At 52.9% G+C, this 18345-nt stretch overlaps 8 protein-coding genes across 8 annotated transcripts; all 8 read right to left on the bottom strand.

Moving 5' to 3' along the window:
• Positions 1–1061: 1061 nt before the first annotated feature.
• Positions 1062–3023, bottom strand: BDW47DRAFT_87719 (ATP-NAD kinase-like domain-containing protein). The gene is made up of 3 exons (XM_024820102.1): positions 2632–3023; positions 2515–2574; positions 1062–2429 (listed from the first exon to the last, which is right to left on the bottom strand). The coding sequence occupies exons 1-3, from the start codon at positions 2708–2710 to the stop codon at positions 1132–1134; spliced, it is 1437 nt and encodes a 478-aa protein (XP_024674451.1). The 5' UTR covers positions 2711–3023; the 3' UTR covers positions 1062–1131.
• A 264-nt stretch (positions 3024–3287) lies between these two features.
• On the bottom strand, positions 3288–4112 carry BDW47DRAFT_123461 (ubiquitin carboxyl-terminal hydrolase; the record flags this gene model as incomplete). Its single annotated transcript, XM_024816056.1, has 2 exons — positions 3288–4003; positions 4058–4112. 2 exons carry the CDS (start codon positions 4110–4112, stop codon positions 3288–3290), a joined length of 771 nt encoding a protein of 256 aa, XP_024674450.1.
• Positions 4113–4127: 15 nt separating this feature from the next.
• BDW47DRAFT_101114 (SGNH/GDSL hydrolase family protein) lies at positions 4128–6029 on the bottom strand (the record flags this gene model as incomplete). The annotated part of the gene is made up of 10 exons (XM_024811595.1): positions 4128–4578; positions 4677–4913; positions 4969–5025; positions 5095–5188; positions 5250–5339; positions 5389–5407; positions 5459–5568; positions 5633–5722; positions 5783–5789; positions 5843–6029. 10 exons carry the CDS (start codon positions 6027–6029, stop codon positions 4276–4278), a joined length of 1194 nt encoding a protein of 397 aa, XP_024674449.1. The 3' UTR covers positions 4128–4275.
• Positions 6030–7286: 1257 nt separating this feature from the next.
• BDW47DRAFT_101112 (cell wall manno protein MnpA) lies at positions 7287–8443 on the bottom strand. The gene has a single exon (XM_024811594.1). The coding sequence runs from the start codon at positions 8341–8343 to the stop codon at positions 7513–7515; it is 831 nt and encodes a 276-aa protein (XP_024674448.1). The 5' UTR covers positions 8344–8443; the 3' UTR covers positions 7287–7512.
• A 1933-nt stretch (positions 8444–10376) lies between these two features.
• BDW47DRAFT_101109 (extracellular guanyl-specific ribonuclease RntA) lies at positions 10377–11113 on the bottom strand. Its single transcript, XM_024811593.1, has 2 exons — positions 11095–11113; positions 10377–10996 (listed from the first exon to the last, which is right to left on the bottom strand). Exons 1-2 carry the CDS (start codon positions 11107–11109, stop codon positions 10625–10627), a joined length of 387 nt encoding a protein of 128 aa, XP_024674447.1. The 5' UTR covers positions 11110–11113; the 3' UTR covers positions 10377–10624.
• Positions 11114–11894: 781 nt separating this feature from the next.
• On the bottom strand, positions 11895–14423 carry BDW47DRAFT_87676 (amino acid permease). Its single transcript, XM_024820101.1, has 8 exons — positions 13780–14423; positions 13598–13709; positions 13419–13545; positions 13211–13368; positions 12984–13163; positions 12838–12932; positions 12414–12785; positions 11895–12343 (listed from the first exon to the last, which is right to left on the bottom strand). Exons 1-8 carry the CDS (start codon positions 13946–13948, stop codon positions 11937–11939), a joined length of 1620 nt encoding a protein of 539 aa, XP_024674446.1. The 5' UTR covers positions 13949–14423; the 3' UTR covers positions 11895–11936.
• A 122-nt stretch (positions 14424–14545) lies between these two features.
• On the bottom strand, positions 14546–15782 carry BDW47DRAFT_123456 (uncharacterized protein; the record flags this gene model as incomplete). The annotated part of the gene is made up of 5 exons (XM_024816055.1): positions 14546–14692; positions 14742–14867; positions 14911–15180; positions 15302–15581; positions 15652–15782. The coding sequence occupies 5 exons, from the start codon at positions 15780–15782 to the stop codon at positions 14546–14548; spliced, it is 954 nt and encodes a 317-aa protein (XP_024674445.1).
• Positions 15783–16651: 869 nt separating this feature from the next.
• On the bottom strand, positions 16652–17605 carry BDW47DRAFT_123455 (uncharacterized protein; the record flags this gene model as incomplete). Its single annotated transcript, XM_024816054.1, has 1 exon — positions 16652–17605. One exon carries the CDS (start codon positions 17603–17605, stop codon positions 16652–16654), a length of 954 nt encoding a protein of 317 aa, XP_024674444.1.
• Between the last annotated feature and the right edge of the window lie 740 nt (positions 17606–18345).

Genomic DNA, 18345 nt, shown 5'->3' with positions numbered 1-18345 from the left:
ATAACAGGAAGTTGCAAGGATGACGATTCCGAGCCGATCGGAATTCCGATGTCGGCTCGGATATGGAGTCCGGCCTCAGGCACCAAGGCATGCAGCATGGTGGTCGACGATCCTTCCGGTGTGGACAATGTCGTGACCAACTCCTTCCTCATTCCGCCAATATAAATTCCTTGGGACTGTTAGATAATTCAATCCATTCCAATCACGAGAATGAGTATATACATGACTTGGGATCTTGCTGTTGTTGAGCTTCTCTTAGACATTCTCCCAACATCACTATAGCATCATTTGGAACCCCCAATCTACCACGCTTATCCCAGCTCGTATTTATATACATGAGAAACACTTCTACTCCATAGGTAACACGCCCGCAGTGTGTCCGGCCCATTTTCTCCCGCCGGAGCAAGATGCACCCCTGCTACTTCTTGGCTGTGGGGACGCGCGCAACGTTCTGTTTACCATCTATGCGGATTTGTCGATTCATCCTCGCTACTACCCCAGCATCTTGGTTCTTATACCGAGCGGCATTGCATAGCACTTGGTGCTCCCACCTCTCTGTGGAGCTTGTCTGTTGTCTGGTACAGCTTCTAAGATGACATTCACTGATGTCCTGCGCTGGTGATGTTGAAGAATCTGTAAGGGTACTAAGCAGTCTCTTTATAGATATGCTTCTTGGTTACTTATGTACTCAGTAGGCTTCTCTTCCATTGCTGTAGTAGTATTTGCTAAGTAATCTGTACTCCGGATATCGTGTTATTTAGACCCTTAACACCCTCCCCATCTTGGAAAGTGGGTACGGGAAGGGTGGGGAGGAAACATATAATATTTGTAAGATTTATAAAAAAACTATTATAATTTTTTTATAAGATCTTAAGATCGTAGTGTTGATTTATGACATTGATGCAAAAATGACGACCTAGGATCTCGTTGAAGTCCTGGCTACGCTACACCTCATTTCATCCCGGGGTGGCAAGGGTGGGGCTATGTACAAGCAGAACCCATCTATTATTTTACGTTACTATTTACAAGAAGTAGACAGATTCAAACGGGGCAATTATGCGCCGCATATCGATATACATACATATAGGTAGGTAGGTGGGTAGGTAGGGTAGGTGGCTATATTAGGATCCACTAGGCCGGCCCCGGCGCTTCATACGAGACGCCTGATTTAGACAAAACCCTAGCCAAGCCTTGGTGAATCTCCACCTGGAAGGCTTCGAATGGGTAGCGCTCGCCGTCGACGCTGAGGCAGCCGTCGCCGTCGCGCGGGGTGAGGCGGTAGGCGGCTGCTTTGCGCATTTGGACGTGCGGGAGGTGGAAGCATTTTGCTTGGGGGAGCTTGATGATTGCTTCGAGGGCTTTGATCCAGCCGACGGAGGCGTCGATGGTCATGATGTCCATTAGACCGTCTGAGGCAAGGGATGCGGGGAAGAAGTTGGTGTCGCGCGAGACGACGGCCATGTTGCTGGCGTAGAAGCTGGCTAGGGTGTCGGCGGGGATAATTTCCCAGGTGGAGGGGAGGGGGTCTTGGACGGTGCCGAATTTGAGGGGGAGGCCGGTGGGGGATAGAGGGTTGGGAGCGGGGGGTGGGGTGAAGGGTTGGTTCTTTTTGTTGGCGTAGTGTTCTTGGATTTGGGCGTTGTCGTCGAGGACGACGTTGATGGCTAGGTCGCAGGGGTAGGAGGTGCGTTGGGCGAGGGTGGCGAAGACGCCGTAGAGGAAGCGGTGGTCGCCCATCCAACGCAGATGCTCGGTCTTGAGGTCGCAGTCGGCGAGCACGCCGAGGCACTGGGATAGGAATGAGACGGTGTGGGTGTCTCCTTGGGTGATGGAGAGTAGGTCCATGGGCATTTCCAGTCCTTTGACGATCCCGAGAGCGGCGAGGGAGACGCTTCCGGTGTCAAAGAGATTCCAGGCCATGGCATTGCCGGACCCGCAGGGGATCATGGCGACGGCGATGTTGGCGAGTGCGTCCTGCGCATCGGGCCGTTTTGCCAGACCGTTGAAGGCTTCGTAAGGGAGACCATCGCCGGAGCAGCATATGATGGCGTCGTAGGCGTTGAGGTCAAGGGCCTCGCAGATGTCAGTCGCATGGCCTCGGTATTCGGTCTTCTGTACGTCGACTTGGCATTGCGCCGCGGCGAATATCGGGTCCGCCTGTGTCTTGTATCGGTGATATGCGTTGTCGCAAAAGGAGTTTATGATGACTTTCAGTCGCTTGTGTCGTCGCGCCCGGCCATAGGCCCACTCTAGCACTTGTTCGACCCACGGCGCTGCTGTCTCTTGTTCCTTTTCGGCGAGGGGGTATTGGAGGGCGTTGACAGTCGCATCGTCATCGGTGGATTCCACGAAGGTAATGGTTAACCCGCCAGGGGCAACGTAGGTATTGAGAAGGTTGTACGAGGGGATGGTGTAGTGAGGGGCGACATCTGGTGGGAGTTAATTGCGATGATCTCGGATGGTGTATGGATTGACTAGAACAATGATCACAGCGTGGAATTTAAGGAGACGTACCTGAGCCGGATAGCAATCCACAGCACGAACGCTGGGTTTTTCTCCGCGACGGACGGTCATCTACAGTATCACACACGTTAACTATCACCCTGTTCAGAATGGGGCATCAATACATACCAACAATCGAGAGGGTATCATCTTGGATGGAAAGACGCACAGACTGCGCAAGCGTCAAGCTGTGTGGGGGAGAATGCATGAGGGGCACAATGGCAGCCAAAATAGCAGCCAATGGGACGGACAAAAAGCGAAGGAATCAGAAAACGGACCACCTGAGGCAGTCAAGGAAAGACGTCGGAAATCAGGATGGACGCGACAGCGAAAGCTAATCAGGGGACGGAATGATAGAAGAAACGTCACTGGTTTGGGGCGAGGAGGATGGATCCACTTGGCCCTGCACCGAGGATCTAGACCGGTGCTGGGTGCTGGGCTCACTCCGTGGTGCTGAGCCCGGGCAATGACGGAACTCAAAATCAACTGGACGAGCACTAGGCAAACAGAGCAGGAGGACGGCAGGATAAAGATGAGGCCGAATGAAAGGATTCCAGAGGAGGAAAAGATGAAGGAAAAGTGACCGATTGGAAATAATTCCGAAATCCGCACTCGGTTTCCCCAATGACGCCTCACCGCCCGGCATAATTACCATACGCGTTTCACCCCCACCCATGACTAATTATGCAGTGCATATAGATGTAGATGTGCATTACCTGTATAGTCCCATTAGGTGTCGGAACAGACAATACAATAGAGCCTGACCGTCAAACCAACGAGACAATTCACTCCTCCGCAATAGCAACAACACTCATTCCACCCTGTACCCCCCTCGCAGCATCAACAAAGTCCCCCACAGTCAAGCGCAAGCCCTCCTCGCTCAACAAATCACCCCCTCCCCCACCGCCATCATCCCTCGGCAACACACCCCTCAAAAAAGGTCCATTCAGCCCCCCATTCAGCTCCCACACGCGCCCATCACCAGTCCGCACAAACCCCACAAAATGCGCCGTGTACTCCTCTGAAGGCGGGATATGCGATACGCCCCGCTGCGCAGCTGCCATGTGAGCATCTTCGAGGAACTGCGAGTTGTAGAGGAGCTGGGCTCTTTCCGCGGGGGGGAGGTCAACTGCGCGATGGAGGAAAGTTGCGAGGTTGGATTCGGGAGCGACGTAGCCGCCGGGTTCTTGGCTGTCTTTGGTGGGGAGGTTGAGGACGCAGTGGAGGAAGGCCATTAGGCCGCAGGCGTTGCCTATGGTTTGGCGGGCCCAGAAGACGGGTTCGGTGGGGCCGTGGCTGGTGTAGGCTGGGATGGTGGGGGCAATGGATTCGCGGGCGGCTTTGTAGATGGGGGGTTCGACGCAGAGGATGACGGCGTTGACGGGGCGGGGGATTAGGGCGAGAAGGTCTGGGTCTGTGGTTGAGAGGACATCGTGGAAGGTGAGAGTGGGGGAGATGGCGAGGGATTGGCAAAGGGGGGTGAAGATCTCGGGGTTGTTTTCTGTTGTTTCTTATCAGTATGGGGAATGAGGGTGAGGTTGAATGTAGGTATTACCGAGTGGAATAAATGTTTTGCGACCGTTGATGTATTCGACTCTGGACGTCGACATGGTGACAATGGCTTGGTGACAATGCTTAGATAGATGGAGTAAAGAAAAAGATGCAATGAAGGTTTGAAAGTATATATACACTGCATCGGCCAGGCTACCAGGCAGCCCCCGCGTCGTCAGCCTGACAGCAACAATGCCAAGAGATGCACCAACCACAATCGACTCAATATCCAGCTTCATCATTCCAATACAACGTATCATGCTCGACCTCCGGCCCCGACGCCGCAAATTCCCACCCAAGCCGCAACTTTACAAACTGCATCAGATGGCTCGCGATCTTGATATGCCCCACGTCCGTTGGGTGATCCTTCGGATTCACGTCATTGTGGTGGAGGATCCCTGTGGTATCAAAGTAGTGCACGAACCCGCTTTCTCGGAACCGCTCGAATACCCGTTTCAGGGCTCGCACGTACAGCGGTACCTGAACGTAGGTGTCCTGCTTGGAGTCGAAAGTGCCCCAGAGTGACTGCGTCATTACATAGTACAACATCAGTCATCCATAGAGTTATATGTAAGGGGGAGAAGGGCGTTAAAATGAGTAACAGAGGAAGAGAGGGGGTATACCATGATAATGATATTCGCCTGCGGCCACGCCTCATGGACCTCCTCAATCAGCTTCACGTAGCTATCGTAAAAGTCGTCCGGTGCGACCTCGTTGCCCTTGCGGTGATCGTTTGTCCCCAAATTAATGACGACCAAGTCAGCGGCGCGATGGTCGCTCACGTTCCACGGTTCGGGGCTCGCGCCGTAGGTCTTTTTGGCGCGGGCGCCGCAGTCGGAGGCTTGTTTCCATTGATATGTCTTCACGGGCTTTGAGTATATGCATGTCTTGTGCTGAGGAAGGAAGGGACCGTACCATTCCGCGGGCATTATCATAGCATTCTTTGTCTTGGAGACAGATCCCCGGGTATGCCTGTCATATCCATCAATTATGAGATCGACTGTTGCAGTCATTGGTTGTGAGGTGTAAAGATGGATATACCGTGATGGAGTAGTCAACGTTTCCTAGTCCTGCAGCAAATGCAAAGGCCCAGGAAGAGAGGCCTTCGTAGGTGCCGTATTGTCCCGATGCCAGTCTAGGTAGATACCATCAGACTCGTCCTCAATTGGATAAACGGTTGGTTAATGGGTACGCACGAATCGCCAATAATCTCAACATTCTTTTCCAACTCGGGGGTTTTGATTAGCCGGGAGTCGTGGCCGACGGAGACGTTGTTTAGTTGGACTGTGCGTCGGGGTAAGCGAAGAGTACGAGTATGTGCCCGAGGTGACTTATCCATAGGCCCAGTTGGTGACTATCTATAGTGTCAGTATCCATTATTTGTATAGAGAGGCGCAATGCCTACCCCGAAGCTCGAATGTGGTCTGCTCGGTTTTGACAGTAGTCTCTGGTCCCACGAACTGGTGAATCGAGCCGGCCGTTACGTTGGAGAACTCCCAGTCCAGACCGGCGATACTGTTCCAACACGTTTAGCATCGTTATCCTGCAGTGTGGTCATCAGCATAGAGAAAGATCATACCGATACGCCACAAGCACACCCTCAGACGTCTGAGGACCAAATCCGAGCGCGACCTGATTTCCCGTAAAATCGAATTTAACCCCGGGGGCACTGTGCCATCAGCTATTTCCTCTCCTATCCAGGTGATATGTGTAGAATGACGGTACGCACGACCACCCTATTCATCAGTCAATGCCCGAGTCAAAGAGAAAACCGCAAAGCGAGCCATACAAGAAACGTGTTTACTATCCCACCGCCCTTTATACCCAATCTCTACCGCATCCGGAGCATACGTCCTCCACGACGCGTCGAGCGCAATCGCGTCCGTCTGGCCCGGGTAAGGATTCTCACGCAGCTGTCCATTTTGGATGATACTCGCCGTGGCGAGGCCCAACAGCATAAGGAATGCGACTTGCATTGTGGATGGTGTGGTGGACTGACTACCTGCCTATCTTCGACGGCGGATTTTGGTGGGAAGGAGGGACGAAGAAGTCTGTCTAGACGAACTCCCTTTGTTGGAGCAAGTCAGCCGCATATTTTTTTCTTTCTTTTCTTGTCTGTTTTTTTTTTTTTGGTTTGTTTAGCTGCAAGGTATCAGAACCAAGCTTTGGAAACCCTCTATTGGAATTTGAGGTGGACCTTGGACTATTTCTGGTAGGGATTGGCGCCGATTGTGCAGAACGATCGCGGTAAGGGGGAAATCGATCTGGTTTGATTCGCGACTTGTTGGTAAGAGGATGGTTACACATGTGGCTTTTTTTTTCCCAAGGGGTTGATTGCTTGTTTGGCTTGGGAATGTGGGGAATTGGAATCTGAGTAGAAGGTTGGAAGGTGGGAATGATATGTTGAAGTGGCTTGCATACACCATATACAGAGTATATATATCTATCCGATACTCAATTACTAGCAACCACTGTACACTTTTGTTCATCCTACATCACAGAGTATATTACGAACATTAGTTGCATAGCAATTCATACAATACCGCTTTTATCTAATCTCTCGTGATTAGAGATTAATCTCAATTATATCGCAATCTAATGAGCCTAAGACTACACCACGTAATATATGCGGGAAAATAGTATGCATCAGCCAAAGCACAGCTAATTTGCACAGCTACCTTGCAAGATTATCTCAATTCACCATAATCTTGCAACCTTCCATAGCCTGACAAAATCCATTGAGCCTATTATCAATCGACCGCTTCCGTCAGCATTAACCCACAATATACAAGTAGCCGGCCCTACTGCTTAGCGTAGAGCCCTAATCATAGGTAAGACTCGCAGTTTGGAATCCTGTCCTCACAAACTCAGCCACATTGAAGGAATGGTCCTTTATAAGCACTACTTACCCTCATCTATCGCCTTGCTGCCTTAAATGCAGGTCGAAGGATATGGTTCTCAGGTTGTGTGATATCACGTCAGCTTCCCCTGACTGTTGAGGAGTGCTTTACAAGGCTGTATTCTGTGTGACTCCATAGTTCTTGCATGTTCTTGATATCTTACGGGAGGTCTCGGGGTCACACCTTTGCTACTAAGGGAGAAGGAAGAAGTTGTCATCTTACAGGACATGATCGAATGTCACCATTGTTGAATTGATATTTTACATGGTGTAGACAGCCACCACTTCTTAATATTGTACATTGGATTGCTAAACCATCTACTCAGAATAAAAATCAAGGCATAGGCAGTGCGATATATTATAAATACCAATACAACTAAACTATTCGAGCTCATCGAGAAAAACCCCCGACCGGAACAGTACACGATAAGAATCGAATATACAGAGCAAAGCCCAATGCGAATTTCCCATTTCCAATTGTCTTACATCGTAGCCTGGTCTTCGATCTCGTCACCCGTCGTAGGATCCTAAGCATCCGAGCGCGCCAACTCGCCGCACACTTAGATAGCGATGGCGATGGCGGCGGCGACGGCGGCACCACCGAAGGAGAAGCCGGCGCGGCTGGCAGCACCGGTGAAGATCGGGGGAGCGGCCGAGCCGGTGGGGGCGGGGACGCCGGAGGAGGAACCAGTGGGAACGGCAGTGGGGCCGGGGATGACGGGGGCGGAGGTGGTGCTGCCGCCGTTGCCGCCGGTGGGCTCGGGCTTCTCAGTGGGCTCGGGCTTGTCATCGCCGCCGTTGCCGCCGGTGGGCTCGGGCTTCTCAGTGGGCTCGGGCTTGTCGCCGCCGCCGTTGCCACCTTCCTTGACGTCCTTGTAGGCGTCAACACCCTTCTGGATGGCCTTGGTGATGCCGGCGGAGAGCTCGTCGGCGATGTCGCTCAGGGCCTCGGGGACCTTGGAGGAGAGGGCCTCGGCGAGGCCCTTGGCGGCGTCGTACTGCTCGGACAGAGCGGACTTGATCTTGCCACCGGCGCCGGCGGCCTCGAACTTGGACTTCTTGCTGATGAGGTTGTCGATGGCGGACTCGATCTTGTCGGTCAGGTCCTGGATGGGCGAGGTCAGGCCCAGGGCGTCGCTGCTGGTCAGGTCGTCGCCGCTCTTGACGGTCTCGGTGCCCTTGGTGGTCACGGAGATGAGCTCCTCGGAGGCGGACTCGACCTTGGCGGCGTCGCCGCCGCTGTAGCCGGAGATGGCCGAGTCGAGGGCCTCGGTCTTGGCGGAGATGTCCTTGATCAGGCTCTGCACTTCCTTGCCGTCACGCTGGACGAGGGAAGGGGTGGCGATGGCCGAGGTGGCCAGGCCCAGGGTGAAGAGGGCAGTGAACTTCATGGTGACTTGATGTGTTATAAAACGACGGTGGTTGGATTATTAAGTATATATATAAAAACAATGGAAAGATGGGAATAAACGAATGCCCGAGTGATCTGTCAAACGAATGGATCGACTTCTGCTACACCGGTGGAAGATCTGGAGAGGGTCGCTTTATATACACATCTTCCCCCTTTACCTCACATGCTGGATCGTCCACGGCCGAGGCCAGGCTAGGGGCGCATGCGGGTTATTCTTAGCAATTCAGTTTTAATTTGGGTTTAAAATTGGAGGCAGGAGCCTGACCATGGGGGGGTCTAGTTGGGTTTGGTGAATCGAGAGGATTTGACTGGATGTCGAAGGAAGACCAAGAAACAAGCGGGTTGTTCTGGCCCCAATTGTCGAGCAATAATCCCCGAGGATATCGAGAGTCATCGTCCGACTTCCTTGCCACCGGATAGATTGGGAAATACCGGAGTAATTAAAATTGAATTCGATGGACTGGCCCAGGAAGGATTAGCGCTGCAACCCCAAGCCCTAATCCCGGCCCGCCCCCGGATTCTCATAGGTTCCTGCGTGGGGATGGCGCTGCCCAGATTTTAGTGTCTTCGCCTGCGTCCTTGGTCTGAGACAAATGGATTCCCACGAGATTAGTTTCTGGGTAATTACCCCGCAGCTTTTCAATCCGACTCTCATTTCCAGTTTTGAACAGACCAACATCCTAGAAAGGGTCCCCCACCAGCCTACCACCGGTGACCCAATCGCCTTGCACCACCCCCGACATCCGGTCGCTGTTGCTCCACGCGTATTCCCCCAGGATCGGAATATACGGACCATCGTGAGATTATTGGTAGACCCCATTGGGCAATGGTTCCGACGATTGTTGAGCGCCGCCTCTTCTTCAGTAGGGAAGACGATTGTCGAGCGATCATCGGTCCTGGTCCTTCATCTCGGTTCTTTGTTTCTTTCATTTTCTTCCAACTTCCTTTCTTCTGCCCTTCTGTAGTTCTGTTGTTTCTCCGAGGGACCTTCCTTCGTAGGAGCTCTCCCCTCCCCCCGGTCCCGTCCATTCTGGACATTTCTCAACGGTTCAGACCCAGCCACGACGACCTCGGACAGAACCTAGCATCCTTGCCGAGCCCCCCCGGCAGTCCAACGACTGGATTCGCCCACAGGATGCAAAGTAATTTCCGCACGGTCAAGACCAAGAAATGCGCAAGCTTGGTGGCGTTCGTCTAGGCTGGATCGCGTTAGAGACTGACGTGTGCCCGGCGTACCTGACGGGGTGTGAGTCTTCCTTGGCCACAGCTGCTCTGGTCTCTGTGGCCCCAGGATGCTGGTTGCTGACCGCATATGAGAGGTCGTTCCCCGAGATCCTAGGTAGGGGGGAAGGTATTAAGTAAGTAATAGGGGGTGCGGGAGGTGGGTGATGCTTCCGGTTGGACGCCAGCCAGAGCTCTACCTGGTTTTGTTCTGAAGCCAGAATGAGGTGATCGGGTGAATTAGTGATGTAAGAAGGTTGTAGCTAAATTTTGTGGCTGGATGAGGTTCCACGACAGAATTGCTTGGTGTTCCCATCTCGTGCAAGGCAAGGCGAGGCAAAGAGCGAAACAAAGAACAGACCCCTAAAGACCCCGGAATTTCCCACCAGACGGTTCATTCTCGGGCACGTGTAAGGGCCGTTGTTGCTCGTGGGTCCAGCCGCACAAAGAGAGTGCTTTGCATCTGATTGAGCCACCCGAGGCTGTTTACCTTTATGACTGGTCATCTGTGTGATGACTGGTGCTGATGGGTCACCCATATGCAAAACGAGAATGGAATGCAGATGGAAGAGTGGATGGGTGAACTTGCGACACTGCTGACTTGGGCTCGGATCTCTCGATAGAAGTCGATGATTCTCTCGTACCTGTTGCTAGCTCACCATTCTACTTTCTAGGTTCTGACACACCGGGGATATTTCCAGGTTGTTCTCCAATAACGTGTTCCATAGTCCGATTCGACTGTGCAGGAATGATGTCTTTGGCCTTGCCTGAACAACCCAACTTATTCAACGGGCCTGGATCAAGAAACACTACGACTTGTCATAACAGCATCAGAATCCTATATCCTTGCAAAGAATATAAAAAGATAGAGAGGAACATCGAACAGAAAACAAAAGAAACCCCAAACACCACCAACATGCACTCCACCCCCCGAGCATGAGCCCCAGCCAACTGGTCAACAGTCAACCTCACCCATTCAAACGTCATACTCAACAAACTCTCTCGCCCAAGAAGTCCCCATAATCAACCTATTGATCCATCTAAGTACACGCAACAAAATCATTTCCACTAGCACCAGTGTGCGTGATCAGGCCCGCCAACTTGTTATCCTCATTGAACACCACACGGTCCGCACCAGGCGAACCACCATCGTAGACCTCTCCGGAGCTGAGGATCGGGAACTCGTAGTAGGTCGGGTCAACGGGGAAGTCAAAGTCCTCGTAGTTGTTGTACTTATGCGGGTAGTCGTTGTCGCCGATCGCCTTGCCCTGCTCGTGCAGGTCGAAGCCGGCCTTTTGCGCGTCGGCGACGGCGGCCTCGTCGTAGCAGGCTTTGCCGCAGGTGTAGTCGCAGGCTTTGGAGGTGGGGTGGGCACTGGTGAGGGCGATGAGGGGGAGGAGGACGGGGAGGATCTATATCATAGCGAGTATATTAGTATTGACTGTGTTTTGGTGGGCGGGGGGGTTGATGGATATGGATAGTGAGTGGGTGGAAGAGGAAGGACGCGTACATTGTTGAGCAACATGTTGTCTGTTCTTTTCTTTTCTGTACTTGTATAAATGTAGTACTTGTATAGATATATTCTCGCCCGACTTCTACAACCAGCATTGATTCCACCAGGACACCACCTCCTTATATACTTCCCCCTTGCCTCCAAGCATACCACCAACCCCGCTCCATCACAATCCCTATCATACCACGCACGACATCTCCCCTCCCAAGTCACACAGCACCGTATCACCACCCTATCCCATCCTATCCTGCCCATGTTCAACCTGCAACACCCAAACCCACCGTGTAGGGTTACATCAGACCGCCCCCTGCAGCAGAATAGCAGACAGCCCTGAGCAACCGTCGATCCCATCCACCGGCGCGCCCAAAACCCCCACCTGACTGGTCGATACCATGGCCCACGGAGCAACCTTGTATCGCGATCCACCAATAACCCTCCACCGACGAGTATCGTGGCTGGAGACTTCGCTCTGGGCGCTTTTGGCACGCGGGGACGTCCATCGGTGGAGCGGGCTTGGCTTGGTGGGATTTGGCTTGATTATAATAGGTATCTACCGTGCGGAGGAGGTTTTAGATAGGGAACGCTGGGTGTCACTGGTTGGGAGGGGATTGCCCTAATCTAATCTACTCGGCACTCGGGGATACCCCCGTCGGGGATCCGCTCTGCCCGGCGGGTGGGTTATCTCGGCGGTTTTGTGCAGATAATGTTTGGTGATTGTGACGTGACCGATACCGAGGGTGAGGAGGTATACGTGAGAATGTTGTACGGTTTAAATGATATGATATGATACAATATAGTGTATATACGCATGTGGTCGTATCGGATAGGAATCTACCCCCTCATCCAACAAAAATCTTCAATAGTCGGCCCTTCAGCGTCGTAGTCTTTCCACCTCCGGCGTCCCCCTCCCGCGCTTCCATCACCCGCCGCCCCGTCCAGATGTCCATCTCCTTGAGATTCACCAGCTTCGTGCGGTGCCAGAACTTGTACCCCAGCACGAAGAGCGCGAACACCGGTAACATGATGTAGTTGATGATGAAGTCGTTAACGCTGAACGGCGTCAGGAACGCCGTGTAGCCCTGGAAGAAGACGAGAAACACGGTGGCCGCCAGCGCCAGGTACGTGCCATAGGGGTAGAATGTCGCGCGGAAGGGTAGGCGCGCGGGGTCGTCGCCTTGTGCGACTAGCGCTTGGCGGAAGCGGATGTGCGAGACGCAGATGACGGACCAAACGATGAAGGTTGCCACTGTTAGTTTGATTATGTTAGTTGGGTGGATTTTAAGGGTAAGGGTCAAGCATTGGGAAAGCGTGCATACCGCCAGATAGCGTGATCAGGGCGTTATAGATACGGCCTGCGCTGGAGGACATCGTGAGGAAGACGATGCAGGTGAAGACGTTGGTCCAGATGAGCGCCACCCAGGGAACACCGCGCTTGTTGGTGCGTCCGAGAAATCGGGGTGCCTTGCCGTTGCGCGCCATGAACAGGATCGTGCGCGAGCCGACATAGAGCGAGCTGTTGCCGGCGGAGATGACACTTATGACGATGAGGGCGTTGATCAGGTGCGCTGCCGGGAGGATGCCAGCATCCTCGAGGGCGAGGGTTAAGGGTGAGTTGGCCGTGCTAGAGTCGGAACCGAGGAGGCGGTCGTCGTCGAATGGCAGGAGGATGCCGATGAAAAACATGGTGCCTGACTGGGTTAGCTTCGGTCTTGTATCTCCAGTACGATGAATGATGCTCACCGATGTAGAAGATCAGAATGCGCCAGAACACCTGGCGGATGGCCGTGGGGACGGCTTTCTGTGGGTTGGACGACTCGCCGGCGGTGACACCGACCCTGGTTCTGTCAGCACTGTCCAAGGTTGAGGGTCATGGGCAGTCGACATACATTTCTGTCCCTGCGTATAGTGTGCCCGCAACAACGAACGTCTTGGCGACTCCGTTGATGGAATCGGCAAACGCCCCGGGATCACTCCAGTATTTGAAGCCGATGGGACCGGGCCCGACACCACCTGCGCTGATGCAAATGGCGAGAATGAAGAAGGCGATCAGAGCCAACACCTTGATTCTGGTGGGGTCAGTACACAGTATGTCAACGAGGCGCATGGTGCTTACAAGGACAGCCAGAACTCCATCTCTCCATACGCCAGTACCCCCAGGTTCGACAGGAACAAGAAGAGGAACCAGAAGATCAAGATCCAACCCCATTGGGGAACTGCTTCAGTCCAATAGCCGATAACCAAAGAGATGGCATTATACTCGTTTGCCAGAATCTATTCCATGGTCAGTGGAAGCGGGAAGACCCGAGGAACAAGGGACGTACCGTCACCCAGAGGTACCAATACGCCCAGCCCAGCCCGAAAGCCAGCGAGTCATCAATGAAGCGCTGCGCATACTCGGTAAACGACCCCGTCACCGGGATGGCCGTTGCCATTTCACCCAACGATTGCCTGACCAGTCAGTACCATGGTCTCGTCTTGCAATAACCACGAGGGAACTCACATGACAAAGTAAACAATAATTCCGACCAACGAAAAGCTGATCAACACTCCCGCCGGTCCACCCTCGCTGAAGGCATTGCCCGAGCCGACCAGCAACCCCGGACCGATAATCCCTGGACGTCGAGGGTTAATTAGACCGACATGTCCCGATCAAAATACGAGTGGCATGATCAAAGCACATACCTCCAATCGCGATCATCTGCAAGTGCCGCGACTTCAGCTTCCTCTGTAACGGTTCGGTAAAGGCGTCCACGGGGGCGCTGTCCGCCTCGAATGGGATGGCCTCTTCATCCTGCACGGTCGGAGACGGCTTGCGGTAGTTGAAGCCATCCTGGTCGAATTTTGATGTCATTCTCAGTATCGCGAATACTCAAAGAGAGAGAGTTGGTTGTCGCAAGTGAAATGTCGAAGCGACATGTTCATGAGATAGAAATCCATCGCGATAGGAGGCGGGATTTTTTTCGTTTTTTTAGTTTCGTTCGTTTTCAATTTTTAAATTTTTTTTTTTCTCAGAGCGAGATCCGTGGGCGGGGAGTGGAAGACCTCGTCGTGAAAGTCGGAGCACACAGAGACCGTTCATTTGCTGACGATGTCGTGATAAGAGCTGAAGATGGCGGAGATCGTCAGTCCACTATCGCGATAAGCAAGGGATACCTGGATGAGGGATACGATACGACTGACGGCGACGGCGGGGTCCGAGTCGCGGGATTGGACTGATTGTTTCTGGTATCTTTATATTCTTCATTGTGTTATCTTCCATCGGGTCTATCCCAAGAAGGATCGCGAGAAGAAATAGAGTAGAATAGACTTCAAGACCAAGACGGGATCCCGTGTTGACGCAGACTCACGCGGACCCACCTGATATTTAAAGGTGCCGTGGAATTTCCCCGACAATCTTGCCTCATCTCAACCTCGCGTCAACCCACTATCTTCCCTTTATAGGTCAAAGCTAATGCCATCGGTCCACAAACCGAATTACCTTCCCCGCCGTGGCACTCGTTTGAAACTCCGCAAGCCCCTTCACGAAGACGATCCGCACCAAATGCTCATTTTCTGGCAACACGCTCCAGAATCCCCTCAGTCGGTCGACCAGCTCCTCCTCGGTCAGAATCCCCACACGGGAGGGGTCCGCGAAGGACACGTACCTCCAGTGTCGCCACGGGCGAGCCGTCGTCCGCCCCTCCGAGGATGACCTGCCACTGTAGGATTCCACACTCGGGGGCTTCGAAGATGGCCTCGACCTTGTCGACGTCGAAGTACATCATGTCCCACTAGAAACTGAACCCGCGGTCGCGACCGTGCATGCCGCAGCACACGCAGGTGCTTCCGCTCGCTGGCGGGGATCTGCGTTGCGACGTGATCGGGAACCGTGTGCAGGGAGCCGATGTCGCCTGTGACGTAGCGGACGAGTGGGTTGTGGAGCCGCTGGAGGGAGGCCTGCACTATGAGGCCCATTTCTCCGTCGGGGAGGGAGAGGACGCCGTCGCAACTACAGTTTCCCGTGGAGGCGGCAGAGGGAGGCAAAATCTCAATGTGGATGTCGCGTGTGTCGATGAGAAAGTCGGTGGCAGCGCTGTCGGAACTCTATTCCCCTGTGATGTTAAGGTTGCTGATCGCCCATGGCCCGGCCTCGGCGCTACCCATGGCGGAGTGGATTATAATTGCGTGCCCGAGCGTGGTTTTGCTCAGGTCTCTCTGTGCGCACGTGAGCGGCTCCGAGGTGTAGATGATCTTGGAGAGGGTGATGCGCGCGCTCTGCCCTGGGCAAACTGGCGATGTGGCAGACTACCTGGGCGATCCTACTGCCGTCACCAGTCAACACGTTGACGTGATAGTCGCGCATAGCCTTGGTTACCTCTGCGGGCGACATGACGCTTCCCGCGCTGAGGATCGTGGCGTCGGCATTTTCCATGATTCCGGTTATGAGATCGAGAGTTCTATGCTCAGTAAATGCGATCGCTGCCTCGTAGGATGGCGTCTCCCACCTGTAGACCTGCAAAGTGGATGGAGAGAACAAAATCGCTCGGTTCAATCACACGACATAGTCGAAGGAACTGTCCCATCTGGGCTCGTTGGCGTCGATTCTCGCGCACGTCCACGGCGAACACCATGGGCACCTTGCCTGACCCTCCGCCCGTGAAACTGACGTAAGAGCCATGGCGGTATGTATTTTTGTGGCGCGACATCGTGCGTGAGCCGCTCAATCCGTTTTGTATCTGCCTCAATAAGCATTGCGGATCCAGGAGACAGGTTTTCTGGGGCCGTACAAGGCTTTCTTATGCAGCAGTGGCTGTTTGTGGAGATTCGCATATGTTGCCCCAATCGTACGGAGTCTAATTTTTTGGATAGTCCTTGTATCCGGTGGGTACTAAACCTTTTCATTATAGAAAGGGTGGATTTGCGCGACAGCGAGCACTTCGGCGAGTGTGTATCTGTCCGACCTTGTCTGAGTCCGTGAAGATACGAGGAAACTACAGCAGAGGGCATGCGCAGTTGTATATATGGTGAACGACTGGCCGTACAGACAAGGTAGGTCCAGGGTTTACTGGAGGAAGAATGATGACAATCTCATCTAGTGTGTGAGACCTGATTTGTACAGCACGGCCTGTCAGACACAGACGACCATTTTTCCGCTTCTTTTTTTTTTTTTCATTTGTCAGATTCCTTCTGCTTTTCTTTTCTTTCTTTCTTTTAGTCCAGTATTGGCCCAAAAATCCTTGCAGACATTTTGTCTCAATATGACAGCGACTCATTTCCTGGCAGCCACAGACTCGGTTGATGCAAAAACCTAAAATGGAAGGTCTCAGATGGTGACGAATGTTCCCTGAAGAACTCGAATCGATGCTTTACAATAACCCGGTCCGCAGCTGAGGACGCAAACTGCAAGTCCAGCTTGGCATAGGTCGAAAGTCACAAAAAAGAAACAAAACACCCCAAACGTCCGAGGTAACGATTTCAGCTACGCCTCGTTCGGACAGAATCATCTCGCCAAACCATTACCACTCTCTTAAACACCAATTACAAATCAAACATCCAAGCCCAATTAACCGACCACCTAAACACCGTGACAAACACCCATCCCCATCCCAAACGGAACCGCATGCCACCGCACACGACGCAGATGCCTCTTCGGATCCAAGATGTGGTTCCTCGCATGCAGCCACCGCGCATTATCAAGTAAGACCACCGACCCCGCCGGTAATTCCGCTGCCGTGAGATGCAGCGCCGAGACAGGGCTGTCCCTGAGAACACTGCGCAGCTCATCCAATGCAGCAGCAGCCGGCTCAGTCAGCGGAGTGACGATCTCGCCGCGGAGGCGGATAAGCGAGCCGCTCTGGTCAGCCAGAAGAGGCGCCACAATAGAAGTGCGCAGCGGGTCTTTGATGAACTCCGGCGGAATAGTGATGCGATACTCGGGCTTGCTGAGCGTGGCTGTTGTCGCTGGGGCGAGCAGTGCCGTCAGCGGCTCGACGGGCATCGCGGAGAGGGTACCGCCGCCGCAGCGGTCCGGACGGAGGACGTGCAATGCGAAGAATCTCGGCGGGGCGTTCTCATAGCTGCAGTCTGTGTGCCAGGGGAAGTTGCGCATGGTTTCTGAGCGGGCTTGGTGTGTTGCTGTTTCGGTGGTGGTGGTCGGGCAGGGCCGGACGTCCCAGAACCACCCACGGGATGCGCTATGCGTTATTGGTAACCCGTGGCCGTGATGCTTGTGTAGGCTGCTGATCAGCGCTGTCAGGTAGTGGCTCTCGGGGTCGTGAAAGCCCAGACTTATCTTGAGGATGCCTGCTTGGGAGAGATGGTGTGCGACGGCGCGGACGTGCTGCGCTTGCGATGCGTGGGTAAGGTCCGGGGCGGCAAGATAAGGTATGCTGGCAGTTGTTGGTGGGGTAGCTGTATGGGTAGTCATCGGGGATGACGTGCCCGTCGCGAAACGTCTGCCCAACGCTATCGCCGACTTGCGAGCATTATGGTAGTGTATGAGTCGCAGATGCTGTCTGATAGGCTTCATTGTGGTGTGCGTTGTATACGAGGTGAGTTCTCGTTGCTGGAGAAGTATCCTATATACCGTATGGTGTACATGAAGTAGAAGCACGATAAATAGTTGGACAAGCGATGCAGGCAAGTACACTCATCGCCGTATCCGAAGTCATACGGCTTGGTCTTGGTAAGAGAGTCGGCGTAGCTGAAAATCAGACCCAGCTGGGACACCGACAAAGGTCGATCATCAATGATAATAATAGCAATGATAATTGACCTCCAAGACTGAAACATGACCCCTACCTATGGATTAATAGGTCAGGCACGGATCGTGATTGGGACTGGTATATCCCAGCTGAGGACCAGATTCGTCTACCCCTAGCTATCCCTAGCTGCCTAGCTACCTATCTAGGGGTCCCATAAATGATTACCCCTTGCCGAATGGACTTAGACTGCAAAGATATCTCTTATCCAGGGTACTCGATCTAGAATATGCATTGCTATAGGCTTGTTTCAAGGGCTAGGAACACTAAGTAACGATAGATATTATATATCTAGAGTTAGATTAAATAAATATTCTTACAAATCTAAGTCATGAATACTCTAGTTATTAAATCCTAATCCACGCTCTTTTAGAGATATTAAAACTATAATAATATAATATTATCTTAATCCTGTCAAGCTAATAAACATTCTTTATATCTATCTATGAAATATCAAGACTTTAGACATGTCTGGCAGGCTGTATCTCCCTCTTTACTATTAATTCTA

This window comes from Aspergillus candidus, assembly GCF_002847045.1.
Source record: "Aspergillus candidus strain CBS 102.13 unplaced genomic scaffold BDW47scaffold_8, whole genome shotgun sequence".
Taxonomy (NCBI): Eukaryota; Fungi; Ascomycota; class Eurotiomycetes; order Eurotiales; family Aspergillaceae; genus Aspergillus; species Aspergillus candidus.
Note: the sequence above shows the minus strand (reverse complement) of the source record. Positions and strands in the feature narration are given on the sequence as shown.

Coding starts and splice junctions, on each gene's coding strand:
- BDW47DRAFT_87676 (XM_024820101.1), bottom strand. CDS start 13,948: ATGACATCAAAATTCGACCAGGATGGCTTCAACTACCGCAAGCCGTCT. Junction 12,933..12,983: donor CTATACGCAGGGACAGAAAT/GTATGTCGACTG, acceptor TGACAGAACCAG/GGTCGGTGTCACCGCCGGCG. Junction 12,786..12,837: donor CATTCTGATCTTCTACATCG/GTGAGCATCATT, acceptor TAACCCAGTCAG/GCACCATGTTTTTCATCGGC.
- BDW47DRAFT_101112 (XM_024811594.1), bottom strand. CDS start 8,343: ATGAAGTTCACTGCCCTCTTCACCCTGGGCCTGGCCACCTCGGCCATC.
- BDW47DRAFT_87719 (XM_024820102.1), bottom strand. CDS start 2,710: ATGCATTCTCCCCCACACAGCTTGACGCTTGCGCAGTCTGTGCGTCTT. Junction 2,575..2,631: donor TGATACCCTCTCGATTGTTG/GTATGTATTGAT, acceptor GTGATACTGTAG/ATGACCGTCCGTCGCGGAGA. Junction 2,430..2,514: donor TGGATTGCTATCCGGCTCAG/GTACGTCTCCTT, acceptor AACTCCCACCAG/ATGTCGCCCCTCACTACACC.